The sequence below is a fragment of the Lygodium microphyllum genome, chromosome 29 (assembly GCF_053477565.2).
Source record: "Lygodium microphyllum isolate KBCC chromosome 29, Lygodium_microphyllum_v1.1.10, whole genome shotgun sequence".
Classification (NCBI taxonomy): domain Eukaryota; kingdom Viridiplantae; phylum Streptophyta; class Polypodiopsida; order Schizaeales; family Lygodiaceae; genus Lygodium; species Lygodium microphyllum.
Window position 1 is genome coordinate 63,144,214 of NC_141163.1, and position 24,416 is coordinate 63,168,629.

The 24,416-nt window shown below is 47.3% G+C and overlaps 1 protein-coding gene across 5 annotated transcripts in view; it reads right to left on the reverse strand.

The window, feature by feature from the left end:
* The window catches only part of LOC148010708 (dynein regulatory complex subunit 7-like), a 358,764-nt gene that overhangs the window by 119,489 nt on the left and 214,859 nt on the right, over nucleotides 1–24,416 (reverse strand). For all 5 annotated transcript variants that reach the window (XM_087671014.1, XM_087671012.1, XM_087671015.1 and 2 more), the window contains 3 exons: nucleotides 21,014–21,078; nucleotides 4,877–4,975; nucleotides 4,729–4,781 (listed from right to left, as the gene is read on the reverse strand). In XM_087671014.1, the coding sequence (XP_087527140.1) occupies nucleotides 4,729–4,781; nucleotides 4,877–4,975; nucleotides 21,014–21,078 (217 nt within the window). The remainder of the gene's footprint in view (nucleotides 1–4,728; nucleotides 4,782–4,876; nucleotides 4,976–21,013; nucleotides 21,079–24,416) is intronic.

Below are 24,416 nucleotides of genomic sequence, written 5' to 3' on the forward strand. Positions count from 1 at the left end.
AACGAGGTCCTAGCGACAGCTTGGTACATTGTCTCATGTTGGTGCTTCTCCATGTCTTGTATAGCTTAGCTTTGCTCTCTAGTGTGGAGCCTCCTTTGGGCCAGGTCAGATGGCTCCAGGGACTTCCGCGCCAAGGTGGTGCGGGCGACCATCATTCGGCATTGGTTAGAGGGAGGGCTCGGGATCATCGACCCAGAGTATCAGAGCATGGCCCTTTTGGGCAAGCTAGTAGTTCATGGTCTCACACAAGGAGGGCAGACCTGGAAGATCATATTGCAGGAGGGTCTCCAGGAGTGCAGGCCAAGGCTTTGGCGCGGTGATTGGAGGCCATCCCTGATATGGATTTTCACGACACCCCAGATTTCCCCCCCCAGATCCCCCTTGCTACGCAATCTTCTTCGTGTGTGGTAGGGCCTCTGTAAGGCCCTTATTCAGACCACCTAGGCTGCCAGGAGGAGATAGATCACCAGCCAGTGATCTGGAACCCCCAAGTCAGAGATCGGGAGGGGCTACAGATTGGCGAGTGCCCCAACATCCAGTGGGCTAGTTGGGAGGTAGGCTCGGCTCGCACCATTAGGACATGGCGGGAGGTGTACAGGAGGGTGGACGAGGAGGTGTTGCAACGGGCATTGGGTTGCTAGAGAGGAGTTGAGTTGAGGAGAAGGGAGATTGACGTAGCAATACCTCAAGAGTGGCTTGCCCCCCTGAGACGAGAGCCGGTAGAGCTTGGGAAGGTATGGGCCGCTAGGTTTTCTCTAGCATGTATCCCCCTATAGGTGGTGGGTAGAGTGGGAGGTGCCCCACATGGGACCTTCTTCACCGTGCAGGAGGGGGGGCATCTGGCCCTTGATAGAGGGCAGTAAGATGAGGGGATAGTTGTCCTTTCATGGAGGAGGATTCGGCTGGTTGGCCTTTAGGGGAAGACATAGCGGCGGCTGGACCTTTATGTCTTCTAGGAAGAGCTCAGGGACTGGCGCCTTTGAATGTGGGAGGGCAGGCTACTTGACGAGCTGGAGTGGGATCCCGGAGAGTGGCTATGGCCGGCCACTGCGGTCACCAAGAAGCCATCGAGGCTCCTAGAGTACAGAACCAGGATTGGCAGACACGTACTGATGCAAGAGGACATGGATTGGGCGCCGTTGCGCAGCAGGCATTGAGCGAAGCACAGCATCATGGAGGCTTTCTGATGGACCTTCTAGCGCCGCCTATGGGATAGTTGGAGGCCAAGGAGGGTATCGTATTTCTTATGGGTGGTGGCACATGGAGACCTGGCGGTGGGGAGCTTGTTAGCCCAAATGCAGAAGAAGGGAGGTTGTAAATGCTGCACACTGTAGCCTTTGGAGTCCCCAAAGCATTGCCTTTGGTCGTGTGAGGCGGCGCAACTCGTGTGGAGAGGAGCATGCCGCATCCTCTGCCGTACAGTACCAAGCCCTGGATATATCTCATGGGGAACTTTCTGTTGGCAGGCAGTTAGCCAAGGCCATCACCATCTATATGAGGTTGGGATGCAGGACACAATATTCATTATTGAGGTAGGGTCGTGCGCAATGGTCGGTTTGGAGGCTCTACCCATCCGCCAGGTATTGGAGCACACAGCAGACCGCCCTGAGGTATGGGAGATCATAGGGAGTCTTACTGGATGGCATATTTGGAAAGCGCGGTGTTAGGAGGTCTTTGGCAAGGAGAGACTTTCAGCACAGGTGACGTTAGCACAGCTCTTGACCTCCATCATCCACTCCCTCCATGGCCGATGGGACCAGGTGCAAGGCGAGTCTCGAGCTCGGCAAGAGCTCCGTTTTCATTTCATGCGTACGTGGGGCGGCTAGGACCTGTTTTTTGTGATGCAGGCAGGCAGCCCCAGATGGCAATACACCCCCCCCTCCAGGACTTCTTGTCCCCTCATCCCCCCTAGACCGCCGTGAGAGGCTTGTATATTTGATATTTCCGTGGCTCTGTATCAGCTCGAGCTAGTCTGTTGAGCATGGGCACTTCCTTGTATTCTGGTTTTTTCTGAAATAATATAATTAGCCACACTTTATTTGCAAGAAAATAAAAATGAAATCATGAGCACACAATCTCCCATAGGATTGCCAGCGGTAGTTTGTCCTTGGACCAATAATGCATTCATCACAAGGTCCTTTGCCACACATACAAGTGCACATTTCCGTGCAAGTGCTTGGCTTACGACAATAATGACATTCAATATTGTTGTTGTCCTCAACATAGCAGCCCAAGGGAACCCTCTTAATTAGAAAACCATTCAAGAAAGGACTCCCTCTTGTTGTTGCTGTAGCAAATACAATTAATGCTACAGCATTCTGAAGCACCTACATAGTAACTCAGCCACACATTACAAGGGATTGTCATGTGTGATGTTGTCTTAGGGGGGTTCACAGTGAAGAAAAATCTACATACCATGTGCATTCAATAGGTAATACAAAATTCCCTTTTCTGTGAATTTCAGCTTAATAAAATTACACCTTTTTCTTCAGATTCCTGCAGGTTTTCTTGAAAATTGAAAGTGCCATAAAAATTCCTTGAGCTTTCCATAACATGCAAGTGCAATTGCTTCAGCTCCTACAAATCCAGGATAGGAGTTATGCAGCTCTAGCTCGCCTTTACAAGAATTTCTCCCAGATGTTTCTCCAGCTTTCCTCTAGTAATTCTCCATAAGTTTCCATTCAACATCCACCACCTCCACCTTCCCTCAGTGTTGCTCCAGCTTTCCTCCAACATCCCACACTCTAACTTGCTTTCTTGTCCTCGCATGAGAATGCTGCTTCTATAGCCCGTTACTCTAGCTTGCCTCACCACATTGGCACCCTTGATGTCACTAAGACTTTCTAGAGCAATTTTCTACTGCATCCTCCTTCCCCAACATTGCTCCACCTTTTCTCCTGCAATTGCGCTCTAACTTGCCCTCCTGCTAACCGCATCCTCCCCTCAACGTACTCCACCTTTTCTCCTGCAATTGCTCTCTAACTTGCCCTCTTGTCCTCTCCACTAGCAATCACCCACTTAACTTGCCCTCTTGTCCTCAGCCTTCCCACCCTCCCCCTCCCCCCACTCCCCATGCCTCAGCCACCCCCCATGCTTCTCCCAACCCTTGGCCTCTTCAGCCTCTATCCCTTGGCCTTTTCCCCCACTCCCCACCCCTCAGCCACCCCCATGCTTTTCCCAACCCTTGGCCTCTTCAGCCTCTACCCCTTGGCCTTTCCCCCCCTCCCCCCTCCCCCCTCCCCCAACCCTTGCCCCTCCCAGAACCTCACCCTCACCCTCACTCTCATCCCTGCAATTCAGAAAGGATGGGTGGGGTGGTGGGCCAATGCTTTGCTACAACATAGCTGACTTGTAGTAACTGCTTCTACAGTGCTCATGACTCTCTAAAGTGGGCACCAAAGAGTAATGATTGCAGCAACCACCAATGTAGCCACTCTTCCAGAACTACCTGGGAGAATCGCTTTGGCTGCAGAAAGGTGCCATCTAGGATTTACTCAAGTCAAGCCTTCCATAAAGTAAAAGGCCTCCACCGAGTGAGCAAAAAGGCTGGTTTCCATGTTTTGCTTTTGTGGCTTTGCTGGAACTGATCTGTAGTGCTACTGGAGCTACCATACTACACTTATGCGGCCTTTCTAGAGCCGATCTGCAGTAGTGCTTGAGCTTGCTATGGCCATGCTACAATGGCAGAACTTCAATGCTAATCCTGGAAGAGGAGAGTGATGGAGTGTTGGAGAAACATGTTGTGGTCTTGGAAATTTGAAACAGACTATAATGAATCCATTATAACATGGTACCAGGCATGACTCCTCTTGCTGAGACCATTGGAGATCTGTCTACCACCTCCTCTGTGGTCTCCATGAACAAGAGCCAAACCATGAAACTGCCTTGTCCCAATTTTTTGGCCTTGGTAATGTGCTAGGCACTGATGTGAAGGGTGGAGTAAAGCCAATCCCGAAGTTGGGTATGAGAGGGGATGTGTCTGACCTATCCGAAGACATCCTTCTGCTCATAGTCCTCCTTCATTTCCAAAAATGAATGAAGTTGCTGCTATGATAGAACTAAATGCAAGGTGGCAGACTTGGTTGCGAGGCTTGGGGAAGAATCCCATGAGGTAAGGAAATGGTGAGGAAAGTGCAGCCACAAGGGAGACAGAGATGAGGCAGCAATGGAAGAAACAAGAAGGGAATCAAAAACATGATGCTGGAGGAAAGAAAAAGGGAGATGGTAGTGAGGGCAGTAGGGAAAAGGAGGCAGGCAGTAATAGGGGCAGCAGTCAGAAACAGGGAGAAGGTGGGCAAAAACAAGGGCAGCAGCAGAACAGGGAGGTGCTATGGAGGCACCTTGAAGGGGAGGAGGTGGTGCAAATGTGGGTGGCAGAAAGAGAGCAGTGTGATTGTTGTGGGGGGGCGGGGGGCATGATAGCAGAAGGCTGGGTTGGGTGGCTTGATAGGGAAATCCAAGTGGCATGGATGGCAGCAGATTAACAGTATGGGGGAGTGATCAGTTCTTCCAAGAGAAGATATACTACAAAAACAAGAGATGAGGTGCATAGAAGAAATGTTTGAATATAGATTCCACTCTGCAAAAATTGTGATAAAAAAGCTTGAACAGCCCAATGCCAGAGCTATCAGCTCTAGCTGTGCTAATTGAGGGTTTGGTTGCATCTTCCTCGTTGAATAAAAACGTTCAGTCCTTACACAAACATGCTCAATTGAGAAATGTACTTACGATACTGGATTCCTGAAGTCCTTTCATGAAAGCCTGAACTCATGAGATTTGTGCTGCAAAATGTTCAACAAATGTGATGGTATTAGCCTTAATGTAATCTGTAGAACTATTTTTTGTTAAACCAGAAAAGTTAAAAGTCAAAATCTACCTCAGCTTTACATCATTCTTGATTTCGTTCCCCAAAGGAAGGACATATAATGAACTTAGAGGTTCTCCATTTGCATCCACACCCCCAGCCACATAGAGTCTGCAAATGAGGATATTTCACATGAATAGCAAAACAAAAGGTTGTAACCTTTATTCTTTGGAAAAAGAAAGGATGTACTTTCTTCCTATGAAGAGAAAAAATTCTATTTTTTTTTTTTCTAGAGAAAAGTTAATTCTATTAACACACCTCAAAACAAAGTGTCCCAAGGCAAAACCCAATCACAAAGCAGCCCTGTAAGGGACTTCCATATCAAGATTTATATAACAAGGGGAAGTCTATTACAAAACTTGAGTGAATAGCCAGTCAGAAGGTCTATAGAGCCAAACCATGTGGATCTAGAAGAGGAAAAAGGTGCTAGAATCCCAAGTCTAGAGAAAAGCATCTTTCCTCTTCCTCATAGTCTCCAAGCTGCCCTATATTCTTTCCCATCTCCCACAAAGAGTATGCACAGTCTCTGTCCAGATCTTGGAGAGAGTCTCTGCTGTAGGTCTGGCTACATCTGGCTGTCCATATGTACCAAGCAATAATGCTAGCTATGAGCTCCCATCTGTGACAATGCCCCTGAGTCCATACTGTCTGTGAGAAATCTAGTATGAAAGTCCTACTCACAAGCTGCCCCGAGATGAGATAAGCTTGACACCCCTGTACATCCTGATTCCCACAAGCTCAGCCTCTGTCACTAACCCATGCAACTGTCCCCCACATAGCAATCATAGAATCTGTAGTGCTATGAAACACCACCCTAAGGGCTGTCCTCTAGGCCTCTTGAGCTTGTGGGCAATCCCATAAGCAATGCCTCTGAGTCTCAGTCTCCTCATGCTCCGCACATCTACCACAAGGAATAGGTTCTCTACCATAGCCAAGTCATGTACCAACTACTAAACTCCTGTGTGCTAGTAACCAAAGAAAGAGTGAAATCTTTCTTGGTATAAAGTTGTCCTCTGATCTCCTCTAGAAGTCTGCTAGGAAAGGCTGTGATATACCCTGCATAGTCCAGTGCTCAGCTGTAGCTGCACCACTCTAGTCCTGCTCATCTGTATTCTCCCCCCAACCTAGCGGTATAGCCAAAGAAGGGGACATCTTCAGGCATCTTTGCAAGTGGATCTCTCCATACCCACTCCCCAGGATCCCACTAAAGCCTCTGTAGTAGTGGCCTCTTCCTATATGCCCAATGTCTCCATCCATCTTCCATACAAGTCTCAGGGTGTGAGTCTAAGTACCAAGTTCTATCACAATGAGCCACAATTCTAATCCTTTGTAGAGAGCATCCTGTGAACTCTAACTGATCCATATCCTCTTGCCTAAGTTTGCCATCCATCTCTACTGAAAAAGTAAACACACTCCCCCCACTAGTGGCTACCACTACAAGAAGGATCCCTCCTTTGGTAAAGAGCCCTATCCATGTCTCATCTGTCACTGTGTTATTTCTCCATTCAAGGGATACCACCTGCATGATGCTCTCCAATATGACTCTAGCACCCTTCATGCCTCAGTCTCTATCGCTATATATGGGCCGGTAGCTCCAAAAAGGCAAACCACTCCCCTACTGTAGAAGCTACATATGTAGAGAACCTCCCCTGAGATAGGAGGGTTTTCTCTCCAATGGTGTGGCCTCTCTTTGTCTTGAGTAGCTGATTAAAAGGAAGTGACAGCCTCAACTTCTCTTCAACACTCCTTGGGGTCAATCTAATGTAGTCTTGTAGATAGTGATCTCCATGCTCGTATAATAGATTGGATATGCTGTTCCCAAGTCCAGTAGCTTGGATATGCTGAAATATCCAATGTGTACTAGGCTGCCACGGCCCTCCATGAGCGGGAACGACTCTCTAATCTCCATAATAGTAGCTTCTTCCATAGCTTCTCACTTGGAAGAAGACCCCTCACAATGAGCTTTACCATCAGTGCTCTACTCTGACTATCTAGGTCCACAACCCCCAAACCACTCCTACATCTAGGCTCGATGACAACATCCCAAGCTACCTTAGCCCTCATAGGACTACCATCTCCACCCAACCAAATGAAATTCCTGATGAGCTGCTTCACTTGGCCAATGCATGACCTAGAGAAGGCCCAACAAGAAGTTATGTACCACATGGTGGCTAATAGAACCTGATTTGCAACTACCACCATGCCTGCTAGTGATAGTCTTGCTATGCTCCAATATAGCAGCTTTTGTATTATGCTAAGTAATAAGGGTGCTAGCTGCTGCTTTGAAGAAATATCAATGCCTACATGGCAGCCCAAGTATCTCACAAAAGTGCCATGCCAGACCCAAGTAAAACTCTCATGTGGTTTCTAGTCTATTTGCCGAGTATTGCAAACCCAAAATCATAGGATTTGTGCCAGTTAATAAGAGCTCCTGAGGCTTTGCAGCTACAAAGGCCTTGAAATTCTCCTCATCCCATCTGGGTAGATAGATGTGTCATGTGTAAACTCTACATCTAGCAACTCCTCAAACTCTGGAATGGGAAGGCTGATGCCTCAAATACTTGTATTCATATCCCTCAAGAAGGAACTCATAGCCTCTGCAACAAATAAGAAAAGGAGGGGTGCCACCTATCTCACGAACCTCTAAATATTGAATCTGGCACCTTTGGTCCCACCAACGAGGACTTGAATGTGAGCCGATACACCTCTGATCCACTACTTTGGGAAGCCCATCCTCAACATGGTGCTCTATCATAGGCCTTCTTGAAAGCAAGAAGCAAAACAATGAGATTTTGTCCCCTAGATCATGCAAGAGCTGTGGACTCCCAGAAGGTGAAAATATGTCAAGGATGCTATGCTCTTTAACAAAAGCAGTTTCCGTAGGGTCAATGAGGTCTGGCATCAAGAGAGATAGTTTGAGGTTGATCATTTTGGCTAGGATTTAATATGCTGTTCCAAGCAAAGTGATTGGTCTCCACTGTGTGATCTCCAGTCTATCTCCATTGCCTTTTGGGATGAGGTGAATCAATCCATCTAACATCCTTTCCGGCATATCTCCCAACATCATGATCTCTTGGAATGCTACTAAAAGTCCTGTGTTGATCACATCCCAATAGCCGAGGAAGAAATCCTTGTCAAATCCATCAACCCTTGGGCACTTCCTTGATGGTAGTGTTAGCAAGGTCTCCACAATCTCCTCCTCTAAGAATGGGGCCATGAAATGTATCCTTATGCTCTTTGTGACCACTCTCTTGGTACTCTACCACACAATCTCTCTATCCCTCTCCAATCTTGGAGGCCTCGTTGTCATGGCCAACAGAGCAGTGTAATAATCCATGGCCACTTGACCAACCTCTTGTGGTCCTTGGGCAAGGGATCCATTTGCTCTTTTATGTTGCTTGATACCCTATCTAGAGTGTCTAGGACTCTGATGTGACCCCTAAGTAGACATATGAAGTGTCGCTCAACACCCGTCACGTCACAAGCTCGTTTGCCTAGGCATGATTGTCCCCCCCGCCCCAACAGTTCGCTGCCCCGGCCTGCACACCCCCCCCCCACACACACACACACTCACTCCCAAAAACAACAGCTTTCTCTTTCCCCCCCCACCCTCCAGTTGTTCCCTCTATTTGCAGCAACTTTCCCCCCTCAGGTAGCACCGCGACATGATTGGTAGTTCTCTCAGAAGGGACGGGCAATGGAAACCTCTGGTCAGACGCCAGTGAACTCAGCAAGTGCCCCCTAGTCAAACACCTTGCGCATCGTCCTCTCTGAGGAGTAGCTCTCAGCCGCCTGAGAGCTAAGGAGCTGGAGCTAAAGGAAACATTGATTTATGGTCAGGTAGTAGAACATTCCCCAGCTATGGCCCAGCTTCGGGACTGGCTTCAATCCATGCTGCGGATCGGCACAGCGCAGATCGTGCAGGCAGTCCTAATGGGCCAAGGGATCTTCGTGGTCCAGCTTAGTTCGGCGGACGCAGCTCGCGAGTTACTCCCCAATTTACCATATGCGTCCATGAAGGGGGTCATATACATGGTCCCTTGGTACAGTGGCTTTATTGTGGAGGTGTTTGCACTCCACAACAGGTTTCTTCCGCACTCAGTCACCCTTCTTTTCCCCGGCTTGGTGATAGAGTATCGCCAGTTGGTGGAAGACTTTGGACGGCTCTTCAGCACTGTCCTTCCCGCATCTTTAATGGATGCAGTGACAACAACAGGAGTCCCAAAGCTATAGGTGGCAGCGAAAGAGGTCAAGAATATCCCACAGCTCCTAGAGATTGAGGCAGGCGGGCACTCCTTTAGGCAGCAAGTCATTGTGATTGGGCAACCAGGGCAGTGCCTGCGCTGCCACGACTTTGAGTATCAGGCAGTAGTTTGTACGCGTTTTGGAGCCAAGGCGGCTCCACTGACAGGCCCGCAGGTGGACACTGACGACTTCACACGGGTCGAGAGACAACAGAGAGGGAGACGGCAGGGGGGCGCAGTCAACTTCTTAGACCTAGCCTCGACATCAAGGAGCAGGTGGGCGAGCGACGCCCTCTTGGAAGAGCACTCCATAGCCCCCCCTGCCCGTCCCACCCAGCAGGATCGTAGCCCCCCCACATCCACCACCCGTGCCACAGATTACCTCGCCTGAGATTCCACAGCCTCCACATCCCATGGCCCCCCCCCCCCCCTCAACTGACCCTAGCCCACAGCCCCCCCTTTCTAGGGCCACCAACCCCCCCCACACCCGCCATGCACCCCCATCCATCCCACTATCCCTCGATCCTCTTCCCCCCCTCCACCTTCCCTACCGAGCACCCCCCTTGATCCGCACCCAGTTCAAGTGATCCCCCCCAGACCCACCCCCCCTTCTCCCACAGGAAGTGATGAGCCACACACAGCTACATTCTCATCGCACCAGTAGTCTTCCCCCTCCCATACAGCCACCAGCTCATTTGCCCTTGCCGCCTGTCACACCTTCCCGAGATAGGCACAATTGTTGCCACATGAGTTCTTCCGCAGTGGCCCATGGTCCTACCTAAGAGTTGCGGAGGAGAGTTCCCATTACCTCTAGAGGTGGGGATTTTTGTGGTTCGTAAGTCAAGGAGGGGAAAGGTCCATCTACTAACATCATTGAATGGACCAAACTACGGCTTTTTTCTTCAGTCTTCTCACTCAGGGGAGTGGACGACTACACAGATAGAGGAGGAGTTGAAGAGTTAGGTGGCGGATAATATCTCCTAGTGGATGGGAGATAAAGGATTAGCACTGTTTGCACAACAGTGGCTTGGTTGCATGATGGACATTAACTGGTGGGCTGGTACCGAGGTCCCGCACTTGAGCATTATCTTTCGAGCCCCTCCATAGTGGAGAGCTCTGAGGGATGTGATCGAGTGGCCCCTGGCACAAACGGCCCGTTTCTACCAGTGTATAGAGTCACGACTCTCAGCATGGCTGATAGATGCATTGATAGTACCACATGGAGCATCTATCACCCCTATGCTCCGCCGGCCAAGGGCCACCATGGGGGACTGGAGTTCGCCATCCATATCGGTGTCAAAGCGTACTTGCATGCCTCGCAGTTTCTACTTCTCATCAGCAACCTCCACACCAAACAGCTGCCTGTTTGGTCAGTCATAGGTTTCCCCATGAGCTTACACCTTGCATCTTGGAATGTGAATAGTCTCCACTACAGTGGGGCACGTGGTTCCAGGAAGTTGATTGTTCAGCAGGAGTTGTAGCCTACCCTTGCCGAATGGATCGACATCTTGCTTCTACAAGAGCACAAGCTTACCTCCACCCAGGCCGAACGGATAGGGAAGGTAGTTCCGGGCAGCTCGCACACTTACTGGGAGCACGCCATAGGTGCCCACAGCAGGAGTGGAGGCGTATGCACCTCTATTGGCCCGAGTCTCACTGCCTGTGTACGAGACCACAGGACGATAGTGGCAAGGAGGTTTCTATGGATCAGATTGGATATTAGGGACTCGTGCCTTGGAGTCCTCAAAGTCTATGCTCCCATGGAGGTTAGGGCACGCAGTAAGTTTTGGATGGAGATCGCAGATGGACTCCCAGAGGTGGACTCTTGGATTGTTGGAGGAGACTTCAACAACCAAGAGGCTTTGGAGGACCAGGAGGGCAGAGGTAGAAACTACCAGAGTATGGCTGGGGAGGAGTAGGAGGCATGGGAGGTCTTTTTGCTGGTAGTCAGAGCACCAATGCTTGGGACACACAATCCTATCGGATCCCTCACTCGATCTATAGGAGGGAAGAGGTGACAAGACAGATAGAGCAGATTTGGACTAGAGAGTGGGACAGGAGAGACTGGATAGCAGAGGAGGTTGCAGAGGTCCTAGCCGAGTTGAGCAGAATCTGCCAAGAGGCAGCCATACAGGCCAGGCAGCAAAGCTGGGAGGAGGAGAGAGCACTCTAGCGGGACCTTGCGGCCACACAGATTATTATAGGAGGCACCATGGGATCCCACCCTCCATGCACGGGAGGTGTGTGTACGAGTAGCCATTGCTGGTGTAGAGGACAGGTACTCGGAGTCCTCTTTCTAAACCTTAGTAGTCTTCTGGGTGTGGAAGGGGGACAATGTGCAAGGAGTTCTTCCAAGTGCACCAGCTTCGCACCGTAGGAGAGCAGATACGCAGCCTTTGGGATCAGTATGGGAGGACTCGCTCTAGCCCAGATGAGGTAATGGAGATTGCCACCGACTATTACACGTGCCTTTTCCAATAGGAGATAGCTTCAGCTAGAGGACAAAGATGTAGATAGCAGGTTTGGGATCACATCTCGTCCCTCCTCACAGAGGAGATGGGACGCTTCCTCCTAGCCCCCTTCACAGAGAAGGAATTAGGGGAAGCTTTCCATATACAAGATGGGAAAAAGTGCCCAGGAGAGGATGGCTTCTCTAAGGCCTTCTTCACTACTTACTGGTAAGTGGTGAAGGACCCCCTATTGATGGCCTTCCAGCAGATTTTCATTTAGGACAGATGCAGGGAGTCTTTCAGCAGGCCTTATCAATCTTCTCCCCAAAGGGGGAGACCGGTTGAAGCTTTCCTAGTAGAGATCGATTACCTTATTGTCAGTGGCCTATAAGATGATTGGTAGGCGACTATGCCCCATGCTTCCAGACATCATCCATGACACATAGACAGGCTTTGTCCAGGATAGGAGCATCCTAGACAATATATTTACCTTGTTTGAGGCAACAGAGTGGGCTTAGCACAGTGGGCAAAGTCTGGCCGTACTACTCTTGGATTTCGAGAAAGCTTATGATAGGGTGGACTGGGATTTCCTAGAGGGCACCATGGTGAGGTCGGGATCCCCCAGGTTTGGATTTGTGGGGTCTCCACCCTTTACAGATCGGCGACCAGCTGGGTTCTCATAGACGGAAGGCGAGGAGAGGATTTTCGGCTGGAGAGATTGGTTCAACAGGGCTGTCCCTTTGGACCCATAACCTGTTTCTACTCTTTGCAGACGTCATGTCTCACTTCCTTAGGTCACGTGTGAGCGGACAACGTGGCCTCCGACTTCCAGTGAGAGAGGAGACTGAGTTGTTAGACTTAGAGTATAAAGATGATACAACACTCTACATAGAGGATGCTGAGTTGATGCTGGAGAGAGTGAGGCTAGCTCTTGACGTGTTCTGTTTTGCAGCGGGAGCGAAAATCAACTGGCGAAAGTCAGTTGGTTTCCTCACAGACTCGGACTCTAGCACGGAGTGGGACATCCACCTAGGATTTAGATGGGTGAGCAGAGGACAGACCGTTCGGTACGTAGGGTTCCAGATGGGACTCGACATCACTCCTGCCCAACAGTTTCTTCCTATCCTTGATTCTATTCAGAGAAAACTAACCTACTCAAGCAGGGCTCACCTCTCACTAGCCGGCCGAGCCCTAATGGTTAACCACGTCCTCCTAGTGACGGCTTGGTACATCGCCTCGTGTTGGTGCTTCTCCTCACCATGCATAGTGCAACTTCGGCGCTTAGTGTGGAACTTTCTTTGGTCAGGGTCAGATGGGTCTAGGGATAAGGTGGCGTGGGCAACCATCATATGACATCGGTCAAAGGGAACGCTTGGGATCATAGACCTAGAGTATCAGAGTATGGCTCTCTTGGACAAGCTAGTTATCCAGAGTCTCACACTAGGCGGGAAGACTTGGAAGGCCTTATTGCAGGAGGGCCTTTAGGATTGTAGACGGAGGCTTGGTAATGAGTGGAGGCCGTCCCTGAGATGGATCTTCATGTTAGCCCAAATCACCTTTCCTATGCAGCTTACTCCGCGTGTGGTAGGGTCTCTGTAAGGCCCTAATCTAGAGCCCCCCAGGCTGCCAGGAGGAGATGATCTGGAACCCCCAGATCAAAGATCGGGAAGGGGCGTAGATTTGCAAGCGCCCCCACATCTAGTGGGCTGGTTGGGAGGCCGGCCCGGCTTGTACCATTAAGACATGGCAGGAGGTGTACAGGATGGCGGACGAGGAGGTGCTGCAGCGAGTATCAGGCTACCAGAGAGGAGTGGAGTTGAGGAGAAGGGAGATAGACGTGTAGCAATACCTCTGGAGTGGCTTGCTTCCCCAGTAAGAGAGCCCATAGAGCCCGTGGAGGTATGGGCAGCTAGGTTTTCACCAGCAAACATTCCTCTACAGGTGGCAGGTAGAGTGGGTGACACCCCGCAGGGGACTTTCTTCGCCGCTCAAGAGAGGGGGCGTCTGGCCCTTGACAGAGGGAAGTAGGATGAGGGAATAGCCACCCTTTCGTGGAGGAGGATTTGGGTGGTGGGCCTTCAAGGGAAGACATGGCAATTGGACCCCTATGTTTTCTGGAAGGAGCTCAGGGAGTGGCACCTTTGGATCTGGGAGGGCAAACCACTTGATGAGCTAGAGTGGGATCCAGGAGAGTGGCTATGGCCTGCCACTGCGGTCGCCAAGAAGCTACCCAGGCTCCTGGAGTACACTGCTAGGATTGGCAGACACGTACTGATGCAAGAGAATATGGATTGGGTGCCGTCACGTAGCAAGCATTGGGGAGAGCACAACATCCTGGAGCCTTTCCGATGGACCTTCTGGCGCCGCCTATGGGATAGCTGGAGACCGAGGAGGGTGTCATATTTCTTATGGCTGGTGGCACATGGAGGCTTGGCGGTGGGAAGTTGGCTTGTCGAGATGCAGAAGAAGGGAGGTTGTAAGCGCTGCACATAGCAGCCTGTGGAAACCCCAAAGCCTTGCCTTTGGTCATGTGAGGAGGTGCAGCTCGTGTGGAGAGGAGCATGCTGCATCCCTTGCCGTATAGCACCCAGCCTTGGATGTATCTCATGGGGAGCTTTCTGTTGGCACGCAGTAAGCCAGGGCTGTCACCTTCTGTATGACCGGAATGCAAGACATGATATTCATTATCTAGGCAGGGTTGTGCCCAGTGGTCGGATTGGAGGCTCTACCCATCCGCTAGGTATTGGAGCCCACATCAAACCGCTCGGAGGTATGGGAGATCATAGGGAGTCTTACAGGATGGCATATCTAGAAGGCGCTGTGTCAGGAGGCTTTTGGCGGAGAGAGACTTTCAGTATAGGCGACCTTAGCAGAGCTCTAGACCTCCATCATCCACTCCCTCCGTGACTCCTCCCCCCCACCCCACCACATGGCTTCTTGCCTCCATCTCCCCCAGACCGCCTTGAGAGGCTTGTATACATGATGTATTTATGACTTTGCATGAGCTTCAGCTAGTGTGTCCACACCAATAGGATAACCCAAGTGTCGGGTAATATCTCCTTTAGAAATCACAACTCCTTGCAAACCCAAAGCTTGCAAATCACTCTCCATACAAGGAAACAGTGTAGATTTTTGAGCATTAATGTAAAGTCTTGACGCTAAAGCAAAGAGATTCCACGTAACCATTGCCTGATTAACATTAGTGCAATCAGTGTTAAGAAACATAAAGGAATCATCAACCAAAGATTGACCCAAATGTTGGGCACCACTAGGAAGAGACAAACCAACAATCTCACCTTAATTAGCCAACTTATCCAACAATGAGAGCATCGGGTGAGTGACCAAGGCAAATAGCAAAGGACTCAAAGGGAAGCCTTGCCGAAGAGACCGAGATAAGGCAATTTCATCTGTGATTCCTCAATTAAGTCCCATGGTGGAATCAATTGCCGCAAGAAAGACCAGTTGACATGATCAAATGCCTTTTCAAGATCAAGCTGAAGCTCAACAACTTGCTGGGTTGAGGCTCTGGCATAATCAATCCCTAGTTGAACATTCAAAATGTTATGCATTATATTCCGTCCTTCAATGGAACCATATTGACGTGAATGAACCAAGTGCGGGAATACTTTTTGCAATTTGTTGTTTGGAAATGATTTTAGAGAAGATTTTATACAAAGAACCCAGAACAGAAATGGGTCTCCATTGTTTCAAAGAGGTCGGAGAAGGAACCTTAGGCAATAATTGAATCATAGCAATCTTTCAATCCAAAACCAAAGGACAGTGATTTGACAAGACATGTTGTTGCTCCACCCACATATCAATGACTGTAGCTCTAACAAATGTAGATTCTATCAAGCCTGACCCAAGTGTTTGGATGCTGAAGAGAACAATAAGTATATCCAAAATTTGAAGGATGCATCCAAGATCACATGTTTGTTTCAAAGACATAGCTACCAGTGCATCCCAAGCCTGCCGCTCAAGACCATCCATGACCGAGTGCAGTGAAGTTGCATGATCCACAGATACACATGCATTAAAATCACCCATAACAAAATCTTGACAAGCCATGGAAAGCTAGTGTAAGTCATCCCAAAGTTGACGGCCTTCCCAAGTAGTAGCAGAAGCATACACGCCCACCAACCACAAAACCTCTCCCTCACATATGATTTCCAGTATCACAAATCTACCGAAGGGTCCTAAGAAACCAAGGATGGTTGCAAGGAAGATCTAACAACCAATATAACTCCAGATTTATGTGGAACCCGACTACTAAAAAACACTGTATAATCCTTGTATACATAAGAAGATCTTGCCAAAGCATGCTATTTGTGCTCCGCAAAACAAAAAACATCCCAATTACCAACTAATACAATTTTCCACAAACGATACTGCTTATTGCTCGAAGAAATGCCTTTAACATTCCATAAAGCAAGTCTCATGATAAACCACAGGAGAGAAAACTACTAAAGCACCACTTTCCCTTTCCCTTTAACATCCATAGCTTTAGCCACCTGAAATCTCCCCATTTTATTCGTAGCTTTAGCCCTCTGCAAACTAGCAATGGAAGCATGAGAAAGGAACTACTGTTGTTGAGAACGGAAAACATCCCAAGGAGGCACAAGCCTCCCACACGCATCAAAGTGCAAAGCAAAATCAGAAGCCCTTTTATCATCCACACCAATTGTAGGTACACGTGAAGATTGAGGTTTCACATAAAACCCCTTATCTCTGCATTGAAAAGTCTGAGTAATAGGGTGAGGAGATGGGTGAGCAGGAGTCAAACGAGATTCCTGCCTAGCATTACATCTTACCATAGTAACCGAAGAATCATCCTGAGGGGCAAATTCTGACCAAACGAATGTGATGCATGCTCAATACCAACTTGGGAGACATCATTATTTCCATCATTGTATCCATGCAAGGCAAGAGGCACAGGGGCAACATCTTCCTGTTGAGCCATCTACTGGGGATCATGCTTTTGCATATCCATGTCAGGATCCAAAGAACACTGCAATACCTAAGGGCTTCTATCACATTCGGAAATAAAATGGCCCAATTGGCCATATCTAAAACAATGTCCAGCAAATGTACCCCATTTAAGTTGAAAAACCAACATTTGCAACCTAGGGACCTCAAAACGAATTTTAGTTGGTTGAGGTTTCCTTGTGTCCCACAGCATACAAGCCTTGTTTCCAAGGTTGTCCACGTCTGACGCACGGGTCAACCCGTCCTATATCGTCCGCTGCTTTCGATCCCGTTCGGTCCATTCCCTGTGACCCGTCCAATCGCCGTGACTGTTACGCCGCACACGGGTCCCGACTCTTGTACGCTTGGGCCTTACGGCCAATAAAGTTGTAAACGGTTACTTTTCTGACCGTTTTCAGGCCCATTTTTCTTTACTTTCTTACCTTTCTTTTCTTCTTTCTTTCTTACATTTCTTTTTTTCTTTCTTTTCTTTCTTACCTTTCTTTTTCTTCTTTTCTTTCTTGAATCTTCTCTATTCTTTTTTTCTTTCTCTCTATTCTTTTCTTTCTTTACATTCTCTCTATCTTTTCTTTCTTTCTCACAAAGACTCAAGAGAAAAGATTAAAGATTAAAGTTTTAAACTAACAAGTTCAAAAACTCTCTCCTTTCCTCACCCACTCTCATGATTCAAATTTCATCCATCTCTCTCTCTCTCTCTCATATACACACAATGGATTATGGCACAATGCAACTATCCTCTCTCATGGATGATGGGCCACCATTCAAATTTCAGAATTTGAAGCAGAGATATATCAGCTATTTTTGGGGCGGGATAGCAAGAGCGCATGGAAGATGTTTCATGAAAGACAGCCCCCCATACAGATTGCATCACCAGATGCTTGGCTTGATTATGGGAGACAGCTGTATGACCTGCCAGGACAGCCACCTATGCAGCCCCCACAAGCTTGTAGGCCAGCACAATGGTCTTTCTTCACATGGAAAATGGTTAGGGATGCAATTTATAGATTACAAAATGGGAGGGCACAGGATGAGGATGGACTAGTAGCAAAACATTTCTCACATGCTTGTGACATATAAGCACCCATATTAGCACATATGTTCAATAGAGCAATATGTGAAGGTTTCCCTGTGAATTGGTCAGACAATACTATAATTCCGCTATTTAGAAGTGGTGATCTCCTGATTCCTAGCAACTACAAGACTATCATGATCGGTCATACTTTGGCCAAGATATACGGATCTTTATTGGAGCATGAACTCAATGAGTGGGCTGAAATGCAAGGCAAGAGAGCACAAGGATGGGTAGGTTTCAGACAAGGATATACCACGCTCGACCATATTCTCTCTTAGAGCCATTATTGAGGAGGCTCGAGAGCTCGAGACAAGAGGATCTATTGTTGCTTTGTAGACATTCGCAAAGCTTTTGATACAGTGCCTCGTACATGCATCATGCACAGATTGCAGGACATTGGAGTACTAGAGGGTATACGATGGGGTGTGTATGCATCATATGAGGCAGTGATAGGTCATGTATGAGCACCTAGGGGGATATCAAAGAGGATTGACAGTACCATAGGAGTGAAACAAGGATGTCCACTTTCACCCACATTGTTTGGTCTATACATAGATGAAGTGTTTGATTACATACACCAAGGAGGAGGAGCTGGAGGGGTAGGGGTGTTGATACCAATATTATTGTATGCAGATGATATTGTTCTCATTTTAGATTTACCAGAGGGATTGCAGTGCCATCTAGATGCTTTGTACATCTTCTATAGAGATAAAGATCTCATTGTGAACCTTGGGAAGACCAAAACCATAGTTTTCAATACTTCAGCAGCATGGGTGACTAGATCTATGTACCCCTTCACATTTGGGGGAGACATACTGGAGCATGTGAGGGAATATGTCTATTTAAGAGTCACCTTCTTTGGACCACATTTTTCGTTGAGAGAGGCACGTTTGGCACATGGATACACAACACTAGGGGCACTCGAGAGTCAATGTGCTCACATACAATTCTAGGAGCCCCGTACCAAACTTTGGTTGTTTGACACACTAGTCACACCTTAATTACTATATGGAGCAGAGGTATGGGCTTGCAGCTTGTACCACAGGCGTCTTAGCCCACTCACTAATCAGATTGGAGTAGAGAGGGATTATTATGATGGTTGGGATAGCATGGAAAGGCCATTGATCATAATAAGCACTTTTTTTTTTTTGGGTGTGGTGGTTTGGGTTGTTGATTGTTGTTGTTGTGGTGGTGGTGGTGATTTTGTAGCCTTGATCGATCAACCAAGAAAGGGGTTGGAAGCTTGATTAGACTCCTCATACATGTTTTGTTATGATTTATCCTAGAGCCAAAGGCTATACATAAGGTATTCAAGCAGTTCCAAACGTTTCTAATTGATGTCCCATCATTTTTCACAATATGTTAGTGTCATCAATAAATAAATTCAGCATCATTTGAGAATCATCAAGTAGCTTAATCCTATTGATTTTACCTTTGTTCACAGCTCATTTTGCACCACCCAACCCAAAGCATTAGTGCACATTGCTAATAAAACTAGACCAGAGGATAGCTTAGCCTAATGTACCTTCTGAGAGTACACGAATTAGTGAATGTACCATCGATAGCTACTTTAGCCTTAGCAATGCCAAACAAAACTATAACAAAATTCATAAATATTTTACCAAAACCTTTGGTGGTTTGTTTGGAAACTGTTGGTTTGTTTGGAAACTGTTAGTCTCACGAGTAAAGAATCGATGAGATTGACAGTTATTATCATGTAAAGCTTCGGCTCTGGCCAGCAATTTGTATTTTGCATATTCCTCTTCTTGAAGAGATTAAACCCTAAATTTCAACCATTCAATGCATGAGAGCAAGTCATCAGTGGAATCCCCTGACTGACACAGAGACCGAATAGGCCAATAAAGATTGCACATGCTGCAATTCAGCTTGTAAAGAGAAAGCATGCTGAATACCATACTGTCGGGATAACGCTTGTGCATTATCTCTAAAAACAGCCTATGCTTCCATCCCTCCAGATAGGATCCTAAAGCTAAAAGAAGCAATCATTTGCCGAATATATTCCAAAAATTGATTTTTCTGCAGAAATGATTGGTTATTATCTTCTATTTTCTGTGCTTATGTTATACAGTTCAGTAATTTCTCATGTTTTACACCTTTCGGGTGTGAATGCACGTTAACAACCTAAGGTTTAAGGGTTGTACTTTGTCCTTTCATTACACTCTTGGTAATTGCATTGGGAGTGATACGGGCACTTCTTAAAACAGTTGGAACGGGATTCTACCACTGTTCTGCATGTTGGGGTTGTGCAGGGGAAGGGGAGCTGGAGGCTGCCTATGCAAGGAATCGTATGAAAGCTGCAAGGGTGGATGAGGAGGCTGATGATGTGTCCATGGCAGGTTTCAGGTGTGGGGAGAAACAAGCAGCCCCCTTGCTCAAAGCAGTCCCCCCCTGCTTCTGCCTGCCGACAAGTCAAAGTCGGGCCTGACAATATGTGCACAATGATTGAATTGTTGACATGACTGGCTCTGCCTGACCGTCTGACCTGCACAACATCAGTCATTATCTGTCACATCAGTATTGTTTCCACCCTACAAGGCCTCTGTTGACCTGTGGCGACAACGGAGCTGACTTGTTTGCCTGTGATGTAACCTGCCTGCCTGTGATGAACAACCTGTGTGCTGATGCACAACCTGCCTGCCTTTGCGGACGAGTGACCTGTCATAACTGACGTGGCCGATTGCCTGTGAATACTGTGTGCCATACTCAACCATAGACTTCACTGTGATCTTTCATCCACTCACCTCTACAGGCAACAATTGCTAAGATGTGGTAAGTTAAGAGGAGACATACAGGCAGAGCTGAAGGGGTGTGGAGGAGAGCCCTTAGGATGGTCTTTCACAGCACAGCAAAGACTGGTTGCAACTTGGGCATGACCCACTGAACATAAAACAGGATGGTCTTTCACAGCACAGCAAAGACTGGTTGCGACTTGGGCATGACCCACTGAACATAAAACCAGTCCATGAGCTGCTGCTGCATTTCATGGCCCATGATTAGCTTATTAAGAATGACATTTCAGCAGTTGTCATATATGTACTGGATATTTGACAAGGTTACTCAACCTTGTTTGACACTTGTTAAATATGTCTACATTGGACGCTTTAAATATCTGTGCTTTAGTTTGCAATTTGATGTTCATGGATCACCTAGACATTGATTCCTTAGACATTGCAAATCATAATGTGGTTAAGAATTGGTAAGTATGCCTATATCCTTGTAGACTCAACATTGGTTTGTATAGTGGAATTTGATAATTAATCATGTAGGTAATGGAAACGATTTTCAGACATTTACTACATTATAATGGCTTGTAATGATCCACTGCAACATAGCACTACAGAACATGAAATGTGGTATAAGGTTGTCATATTAGCACCTGCTTTGATAAATCCAGCACATGTGTTTGCATCGAGGAGACGGCCCCAATCCTTTTTGTGAAACCTGAACACAAAAACCAAACTCCTCATTTTGGAAAATTTGAAGAAGATAAAGTCAAAATCTTGAAAGTAAACTATGCATTGATACTATCATTGAAGTCCTATATTAGGCTTGTTTTTCGTATTTTTACCTAGGGAAGTCCTTTGTGAGGTATTCTGATAGAATTTTATATCGCTTGTTTTTCGTATTTTGTGAGGTTCTAATGGGTCAAGGGATCTTCATGGTACAACTCACCTCAGCAAATGCAGCACGTTAATGGGTAGGTGAATTGGGTAGTCGGCCTCTAACAACCCCCAAGACAACACCACAGGATAAAGACCGAGAATCTCACCACCTCAACAAACCCCACGAGATGGCACCACTAAACACATGACCCAAAATTCCTAATCACTCACTCCTCACTGAGACTTCAACTCAACACTTAAACAGTTCAAACCTTCAAGCTCAGATTTTACCACTTTTAGAGAAGATTTGATGCTAAAACGACCATGGCATAGACTCTGACAACATGAGCTTTCGAATTCACACAACTATTTTTTAGGGATGGCAGCCCCAAGCAACAAACTGCCCCACAAAGCGTGGTTGCTTCAATCAGTGTAAAACCAGTTGTAGATCCTTTCTATTCTTCTTTTCTCAAAGCACACATAAATACAATCCAAATACATAGGTAACCAAAGCTTTCTACGGCAAATTTTCATGCCAATTCAACGGCTACAAGCATTTCACTGTGTAGACATTCCATTACTGCATCAAAACAGAGCTTGCACTGATATAGCAATGGAAAATCATGATGACTTTCATAGGAAACCAAGTTGGTGACATAGATGCTGCTAAATTCACCTATTTTCTCATAGAGCACAGAAATTGCCTCATAGAGCATTAAACAAAACAGTTCATAACTTTCTAACCAGACCTCGGATTGCTGAGCTTTAAAATGGAAAGTTGTAGCTCTCTTTCTAATCTATAACTCTTTAGAACAACTCATTGTCAAATTCCTTGATCTGCTGCCCTGAAACAGCTCTGCACTGTCTGCAGTCCTAAATTTCTGCATGCTCTATATAGCAAACAGAACTACTCTGTTCCCAAAGCACAAACTTGCAAATGGGAAGACACATTTGTTGACTTCAGATTGTCATTTCAGCATACCAGCAGATACATCTCAGAATATCTTGCATTGATGAAGAGTTGCGGGAGCTTCAAACTTTATGAACTCTGATCCATTATTTTCTTGGCTACAAATCCTTTCAAATTTCCACTACCTCAAACCGGTGCATTCAACACTAGCTCATAATACATATTCCATTTCTCATACCCAGTTTCAGATGTAGAGGCCCTTTACTCCTATTCTTCTCTACTGATGACAAGCCTCACGCAACAATTAACAAACATCACTCTCATCATGAAGAAGAACAGCCCTCTGCTGTCTTTCACTCATATCCATACACCAAAACTGATCTGCAAACTCTCTGCCGCACAAAGCGGTAGAAGAAAACAAGACAAAAGGAAGACTCTTATTACCATCATCTGAAAACTAAGAACTCGCATCAGCCCATTGACTTCAACAGCCCTGCCATCATACTCCACGGCTCCAATTACTTCACCTTCACATTCTCTTTCTTCTGACAATTCGTTCTTCTTATTCTGAGCTTCAGATTTCTACCTTCTTCAGCCTACAAGATCCCTCTTCTCCCCCCTCTCTCTCTCTCTCTCTCTCTCTCTCTCTCTCTCTCTCTCTCTCTCTCTGACGGGATGCTGGTCTGACGGGATGCTGGTCTGACGTGCGTGACGTGCGTGACGTGACGGGATGCTGGTCTGACGGGCGTGCGTGACGTGCGTGACGTGCGTGCTGACGGGATGCTGGTCTGACGGGATGCTGGTCTGACGGGCGTGCGTGACGGGATGCTGGTCTAACGGGCGAGCGTGTCTGACGGGCGAATGTGTCTGACGGGCGAGCATCTGACGGGTGAGTGTCCCACGGGCGAATGACGGGCGGGCTGACGGGCGTGCTGACGGGCGTGGACGAGCGTCTGACGGGCGTCTGACGGGCGGGACTGTCGTGAGTGCCGCCACCAGGGAGCTGCTCTGCAAGGTCACGTCTCTGCACAGGGAGACAGCCACTGTCCTGCAGGACACGAATGTACTTAGAATGACATGAATGCTGGCTTGTCTGCTGTGTCCTGGGTGAATGTTCTGTGGCAGCAGTGACGAATGCAGACACTCTCAGATTGCACTTACTCTCTCAGACTGACACAAATGCAGGCACTGTGAATGTACTGTGGTAGCAGTGACGAATGCAGACACTCTCTCAGATTGCAGACACTCTCTCAGACTGACATGGATGCAAACTGACATGAATGCAGACACTGTGAATGTATCGTGGCAGCAGTGACGTATGCATACACTCTCCCAGATTGCAGACACTCTCTTAGACTGATATGAATGCAGATGCTGTGAATACACTGAGATTGCAGATATACTCAGACTGATGTGAACCTTGCATGCTGTGTGGACTGGAAACCTACGGGATCTCAAACTGATGCACATTAACATTTCATGTTACAGTCATACCTTATGATGCAGTCACATTGACAGTCTATGATATACTGTCTCTAGTTCATGCTAGAGTGATAGTTTATGTCACTGGCTTACTACTCTACCCAGACTGTCAACAGTTTATGCTATAGCGCATACTATAATTACGATGGAAGAAACTGACAATGAAGGAATCACAAAACCAGCCATGGAGACAATGTTTCATACACCGCCAAAGAACACGAGATACAAAACCTATGGGCGTAAAACCCGAGATTGGAATGTCTCTCCAGGGTCGAGTAGATATGGGAAGACATCCCGCAAAATTAATGAAACACTATATGAGGAGATGTTGACCATACTCCGTGCTGAAATACGTACCATGAGGAAGGAAATGGAAAAGGACATACAAGAGCAGGTTCGAGCTGAAATGATGGAAGAACTAAAAAAGGAGATGCAAACTTTGGATGCACGCATGGCAGAGAAAGACTCATTGATCTCTAATCTACAAGAAGAACTAGACGAATGCAAAAAGAAACTGGACACACAAAAGGAACCACAAACCACACCGGAACTACAAAAAGAAATGGATGTTTTAAAAAAGGACATGCACACCTATGCAAGTGTGGTGGAAGGTACCCAAAAGAAAATGGAGAATGTTGAGAATACCGTCAAAGAAAATGCAGAATGGATAGATGTGGCAAAAAAGAACAAAGGAATGCATGGCAACAAAGTGGAAGTCATGAATGCCACCTTGGAAGAAGAGGCAAAAAGGCGGGTACGCGCACTCCACGTAAGAGTGGTTGGAC